The sequence below is a fragment of the Rhinoderma darwinii genome, chromosome 12 (assembly GCF_050947455.1).
Source record: "Rhinoderma darwinii isolate aRhiDar2 chromosome 12, aRhiDar2.hap1, whole genome shotgun sequence".
Classification (NCBI taxonomy): Eukaryota; Metazoa; Chordata; class Amphibia; order Anura; family Rhinodermatidae; genus Rhinoderma; species Rhinoderma darwinii.
In genome coordinates this window covers 15,626,743-15,633,945 of record NC_134698.1, presented here as the reverse complement: position 1 = coordinate 15,633,945, position 7,203 = coordinate 15,626,743, and the positions used below count along the sequence as shown (strand labels likewise).

At 44.9% G+C, this 7,203-nt stretch overlaps 1 protein-coding gene across 2 annotated transcripts in view; it reads right to left on the bottom strand.

Moving 5' to 3' along the window:
- Window positions 1-544: 544 nt before the first annotated feature.
- The window catches only part of KATNBL1 (katanin regulatory subunit B1 like 1), a 20,657-nt gene continuing 13,998 nt past the window's right edge, over window positions 545-7,203 (bottom strand). For both annotated transcript variants that reach the window (XM_075844683.1, XM_075844682.1), the window contains 3 exons: window positions 4,462-4,551; window positions 3,847-3,940; window positions 545-1,130 (listed from right to left, as the gene is read on the bottom strand). In XM_075844683.1, the coding sequence (XP_075700798.1) occupies window positions 1,098-1,130; window positions 3,847-3,940; window positions 4,462-4,551 (217 nt within the window). In that variant the 3' untranslated portion in view covers window positions 545-1,097. The remainder of the gene's footprint in view (window positions 1,131-3,846; window positions 3,941-4,461; window positions 4,552-7,203) is intronic.

Genomic DNA, 7,203 nt, shown 5'->3' with positions numbered 1-7,203 from the left:
AAGTTCTGGGCATAATAACATGGCCAAATAGCAATATAAATCTTATAAATGAAATCTAGTGCAGATGGTTGGGATGTTCCAGTATTAGCCAATCAGATGCCAGCTTATATTTTCCAACCTACATTGTCTAAATGAGAGCTGAAGATCAATCGGCTGTAGTACTCTGCACGCGTTTTACCTGTGCATTTCAATAAGATGTGGAATTCATAGTCCAACTAGTGATTTAGGCCCCATGCGCAGGACCAGAAAAAAAATCTCCGTAATAATTACGGACCCATTCAGTTCTATTGGCCGCGGACACCTTTCCGTATTGCTACAGATAGGTGTCCGTGCCGTAGAAGTGCACCGCAAAAGATAGAACACGTCGTATCTTGCTTTTTACGGGCCGTGCTCCCATACTTGAGCACGGGCCGAAAACCCGGGCAGCGGCCCGCGATTACGGGCACAGCCGTGTACATAAGCTGCGGAATAGGTGCATAATCCTTTTAAACTGTATTTTTTCCAGGAAGGTTTACCTGCGTTATACAACTCATGGACATGTCTCGTTTGTAGTGGAGCTCAAACCCCACGCTACACATATCCCAACTTTAATTCTATTGCAAAAACGTCTTTAATATTAGGGTTTCAAATAATATAACAAAATAAACAAAAACGGCTGCAATATCCAGTGTCCCGTGTTAAAGATCAGTTTTAGGTACAGCGTTTTGCACAAACTTGTAGACACAGTGCATTTCTCCGATGCGCCAGTTTTCTCATAGAACGTGATCCCAGTGATGATGCAACAGTTTGAAAACGAGGTATTTATCCTGCTCCTCGGAGGAGAAGTGGTGACTCTTGCAAAGTCCGTCACACAGGAGTACTAGGTAAACATTACCTCGGACAGTACAAAGCCACTATCTGGAAAGAACACTACTTCAATATGAAGCAGGCAGCAGCCACCTTGTCTGCGTGTTTTGGAGACAAAGCCCTCTCCACGGAGTCAGTGGTTTTACTAGTTTCTTCTCGCAGCAGCATTCCAGGGTTCTGAAAAGGTCCTCGAAAGTCTGCGGTCTCATGAAGTCCCAAAACATAAGCAGGATATTTGGTGAAGCCTCATATCAACGGAGTTGTGATAAGTAGCCATCCAAGTCCTAGAACAAAACCGAAACCATAGAATTAACTAGGTTACTTGCAACTCGGCATCACGGAGGCTGCGGCCCTCTAAAGCCTGTACATATTGCAGCCAATACAAATCTACAGCCGCTAGTCCATGGGTCGATGTCTTGCCCCCAGTTGTCACTACTAGAACTCATCCTCTGCATCAAGTCTCTGATAATCAGGAGCGCTCACAATTATCTGCCCATACTGCACCTGATTGCCAAGATTAAATTGTGTAAGGCCACCCGGACATGGTGCAACTGCCCCTTAAAAAGGGAAATCCAGTCCGTGATCTTTTGATACAGGAAGATCACATTGTTAAAGTCTCTGCTCACAGACCATCACAGATTTCCAGAATGAAAGGGTTAAGGATCTAGAACACCTAATAAATGCTGAATGTGAGGTCTGAGCCCAGGATGCTGCTTCCTTCACTAGCTCTAATGTATCAGCACAGCTTCCTCTCTACACCAGCCTGTGTGATTCCCGCTCTGCTCTCCTCCCCATCTTAACTCAGCTATTGACAGCTTGTGTGATCTGCCCTTCCTGAGTACTTTGATGCTTAGCACCCTCTCTACACACTGTTCTGCCATGTACAACAGATTACATCAGAAGGGATTTGAATTAGAAGCAGCACAGTTATCTACAGGACCTGCACAGGCTGCATCAGAGAAATGGTAAAACATTTTGAAGGACGACTATTTATAAAGTTGCTTAAAGAGGCTCTGTCACCAGATTTTGCAGCAGATCGGCGCTGCAATGTAGATTACAGTAACGTTTTTATTTTTAAAAAACGAGCATTTTTGGCCAAGTTATGGCCATTTTTGTATTTATGCAAATGAGGCTTGCAAAAGTCCAAGTGGGCGTGTTTAAAAGTACAAGTCCAAGTGGGCGTGTATTATGTGCGTACATCGGGGCGTTTTTACTACTTTTACTAGCTGGGTGTTCTGACGAGAAGTATCATCCACTTCTCTTCACAACGCCCAGCTTCTGGCAGTGCAGACACAGCCGTGTTCTCGAGAGGTAAGTCGATGTAGCTACTTACCTGCAAACGCCGATGCTGCTGCAGAATCATCTGTAGCCTCTGGTGCCGACACGATGCAGGACCTGTGAGTGACGTCACAGCGTGATCTGCCAGAAGCTGGGCGTTCTGAAGAGAAGTGGATGATACTTCTCATCAGAACGCCCAGCTAGTAAAAGTAGTAAACATGCCCCGATGTACGCACATAATACACGCCCAGTTGTACTTTTGCAAGCCTCATTTGCATAAATACAAAAATGGTCATAACTTGGCCAAAAATGCTCGTTTTTAAAAAATAAAAACGTTACTGTAATCTACATTGCAGCGCCTATCTGCTGAAATAGCAGATAGGGGCTGCAAAATCTGGTGACAGAGCCTCTTTAAAAGGGGTTATGAGTTTTAAAATTTACTTGCAGGAAGAAGACTTAAGGCCTCATTACTTGAGCCAATGATCAGGCAAACGAGCGTTTATAAGAACACTCGTTCCCAAATCATTTCCCGGTGTAAGAAGAGCAACGATCAGCCGATGAACGAGCAAACGCTTGTTCATCGGCTGATCTGCTCATTTATGCAGAATTAAAAATCATCATTGTCGGCAAGATCTCCCTGTGTGATCAGAGCTGTGCTACAGACATGATGAAAATGTATAGGGACGATCGATCATAGTAACGAGCGCTCGTCCCTAGCCATAGCCAGTCATTGCAGCGTGTGATAGGAGCAAATGAGCGCCGATCAAGGAGCTGTCTCGCTGATCGGCGTTAGTTTACGGCCCTGTAATAGTACACTTCCTGTCAGTAGAGGCGCGGACTCTGTAAGGCAGTCTTACTTGCAGTCCCATAACCATGCGCCTGGTTCTTCTCTCCTGCTTGTGTAAGGTTTTCTATTCTTAACACCTGGTTATGTCCCCTCTACCCATCCCTGTAGTACAGGACATCACACACCTTTTATCTCTACTGCTCTCCCCCCTCCCTGTCGTATTTCACATCCTGGGCAGCAGATTGTGTAGGGTCAGTACCACAGCCTGTGTTATGTATGTAAAGACAGAGAGTACCTGCAGCACTACCTTATAACAGAGGAGCATGCAGGCAGCTGGAAATATATACAAGGTCTGTGAGCGGACAGAGAAATCATGGGATCTGTAGTCCTTTACATGATAATCTCACCCACAGCAATTCTTGCCAGCATCAAAACATCGACCTGGCGACCATTCAGGAACATCGGTACCTTTCGTAATTTTAAATAACCCCTTTGACTTTAGGAAGCCAATGAACATTGAAAAAAAAAAATCAGTGCAAAAGTCCCAATAAGTAAAGCTCCATTGATAGGATTTGAAGCTTACTAAAAAGGTTACGTCAGATTTCTAAGCACTCCTGGGGGAGGAGGGAGAGGGGTCCATGCTGGAAACCAGAGATCATCACAGACTTCACCGTGACATATTACAAGATCATTTTAAGAGTAACATTTCCTTTTCTTTTAAGGTAGCCCCCTACTTAAATGGTGGGTCCGCAGCACAGCAATATCAAGCTATGTGTGCATGTTATGGTCCGCCGCACCCTTAAGATTGGCGGAAGCCCCAGCGAATGAACCCCCGATCAGCGCCATCTTCTAACATGCCCCAATGACTTACCGTCTACCATGTATTGAAATATTAAAATACATGTTTGCACACGATCACAACAGGAAACATTTACCTTGGCTACGTTGCCAGTATAACCTGGTACTGAGGCAAGGTGACTTTCTTGCTGCCACATTCCACTTAGTTGTCGTTTTAATATCAGGACATTTCTAAAAACAAAAAGCAGTCGTCAACCATCAAAATCTAAGGGCCACACATCACATCCAGCCAGGACGGACCTTTTCCCAAAGTATTTTCTACTTCAACTATTGAGATATGTCCTCCTGCTAGATAAGGAACCTACGGGGAACAGAGCTGCACATCAGAGGCAACTGAGGGTCTAAAACTGGATACCAAAAAACAGGTCGGCTTTTTTCCAAAAACAGTGCCACATCTGTCCGCAGGTTGTGTGTGGTATTGCAGCTCAGCCCCATTCACTTGAATGGAGTGTAACGAATACCAGGCACAATACAAACAGGTGTAGAGCTGGGGTGGCTGAAAGCAGCCATGTTTTTACCATTTTTTTTTTTTTAACATTGGCATTATAATAATTGGCCTCGTAGATCGTTCATCAGGAATTACCAATGGTGGAAAGTTGTAAAGAACTGCAAAGTGTTCATTACTTTTCACCAGCAACTATAGGAGTATCACATAGTTTTGGCCAGGACTCCTTAGCGGCCTTGCCACTTACTCGTCTGAGGATTCTTCTGAACTCGCAGATAACTGCGTCCACCATTTCTTCACAATCGCCTGGAGCCAGTTAAGACCAACGATTACATATCTGCAATGTAAAACACAATGTATGTAAAACAGCCTGTCCCTAAACTATTCCCGTACAAAACATACAAACTTATGGTGGAAAAGTATTGCCCCCCCCCCCTCTTAATCATTGAGTTCAGGTCTTTCATTCAGTCCCATTCCCGCAGGTGTATAAATCCAGCACTCGCCGTGCAGTCGCCTTTACAGACATCTGTGATAGAACGGGTCATTGTAGAGAGATCACTGAATCCCACGGTCCTGTAATAGGACGCCACCGATGTAACAAGTCCGTTCATGAAATTTCTTCCCTGCTAGATATTCCTCCATCACCTGCGAGTGATATTATTGCAAAAGTAGAAGTATTTAGGAACCTCAGCAACTCAGCCACGAAGCGGGGACCACGTAAAGTTACAGAGCGGCGTCGCCGAGTGCTGAGGCGCATAATACATAAAGGTCATCAACGCTCTGCTGACTCAATAACTCCAAACCTCCTCTGGCATTAATATCCTCACAAAAATTGTGCCCCGGGAGCTTCATGGCACGGGGGCAGAGCAGATGCACGCCAGCCTTACATCACCAATCACAATGCTAAGTATCGGATGGAGTGGTGTAAAGCCGCCGCCACTGGACTCTGGAGCGGTGGAAACGTGTTCTGTGGAGTGATGAGTCACGATTCTCTATCTGGAGTCTGATGGACGAGTCTGGGTTTGGTGAATGCCAGGAGAACGACGTTACCTGCCTGACTGCATTGTGCCAGCTGTAATGTTTGGTGGAGGAGGGATAATGCTATGGGGTTGTTTTTCAGGGGTCGGCCTCTTAGTTCCAGTGAAGGGAAATCTTAATGCTTCCACATACCAAGACATTTTGGACAATTGTAGCTTCCAACTTTGTGTGAACAGTTTGGGGTTCGGCCCTTTCTGTTCCTCATGACTGTTCCCCAGTGCACAAGGTCCATAAAGACATGGTTAGTTGGGGGGAGTTCGGTGAGCAAGAACGTGACTGGCCGCACAGAGACCTGACCTCAATCCCATCCACCTTTGGGATGAACTAGAACGGAGATTACAAGCCAGGCCCCTCCCCCAACATCAGTGTCTGACCTCACAAATGTGCTTCTGGATAATTGGGCAAAGAGTCCCACAGACACTCCAAAGTCTTGTAGAAAGCCTTTCTAGTATATGTTATTAGGAGAAAGTGAGGTCTTCCTCATCTTAGAGCAGCCGTTAGTCCACCATTCCCTCTGTAAATGTTCAGAAACCTACTCAGTTCCCAAAATAGCCATGTAGAGCAATACAGTAAATCGATAAGGGAGGTGGGGGAGGAGGGTGATGCAGCTGCAGTTTCTCGCTGTGTGGCGAGGGGCAGCAGTAATGGTGGGGGGGGAATCTGATGTCCAGCACTAGCATTGCACCAGCAAGAGCCCATCCACTAAGCAGGCATGGAGAGCACAATTATGCATTTTTAAGAGGCATGCAGCGGGATGGAAAATGACCCAACATTCCTGGCTGCACCATATCGAATACATCTACAGCTGCCTAAGGAAGGATTGTGATTTGTATTTTTTTCCTCAATATGTTGCTTTAGCTCAAAGTTGTTTTATTTTACTAAAAGTGTGAGGGGGAAAAAAAAACAAAAAAAAAAAAACCTACAATTTGTTGCACATTTCCCCCCGAGTACAATACCCTATATGTGGCCATAAACTGCTGTTTGGATACACGGCAGGGCTCAGTAGGGAAGGAGCGCCATTTTGCTTATGAAGCGCAGATTTTGCTGGATTGGTTTTCGGGCGCCACGATATGTCCTGTGTGATTTTGGTCTCCTAGATACTTTCCTATTAAAATACAGATGTTGGTAGTTTCTTTTTAAAATTTGTTACGTTTTTGTTACCGTATTAACAATTTTACTGTAGCTAAAATATGGATGTATAAAAGCGGACCAAATACACGCGTGAACTATGCAAAATACAGAACTTGCATTTTTAAATTCAACCCATTGTCTATGGGCTGAAAAAAAACAGTATCAATACAGATCCGTTGAAACATGCTGCCTACTAAAAAAAACAAGAACAAAAACACTGCGTCGGATTAAAAAACAAAACAAAAAAAACCCAGAATAAGTGCTCTGTTAATTCCTTTTCTCGTCCACTCCATTGGGGGAAACGGACTATGGGTATATGCTGTTACCCCTAGGAGGTGTGACACTAAGAATATAAATGTTATTACTCCTCCTGCAGACGGAGCTAGTCGGTCTGTACAGAAGAGGTACACAAGGTCATAGAACAATGTCAGAACCAGCTAAGAAAACCATGTCCAACAGACAATCTTATAAAGGTCCTAACGAAAAAAGAATTGAAGTCGTTCCTCGCACCACTGGAGATGCATCTTCCAAGTGTAGTGATAAATTAATGTCGAAAAGGGCCCTTGGGCCTTCAAGATGGTGAGGATCACCTGCTGCGAAAACGCCCATGTAGGGAGGTAAAGCTCCGCCATTCACAAATCTTGGTGATTAATGTAGGCGAACTGCCGGCCAGAAGTCATCCAGTGACTGAGACGGAGGAAGATCACTCACAGTTCTAAATGTTGATGGTGAGGCTAGCCTCCTGGCTGGGATCCATTGACAGGACCTGCCAATGTGGCACGAGAAAGGAGCAGCTATGAGGGATCTCCAGGAAGGAAAT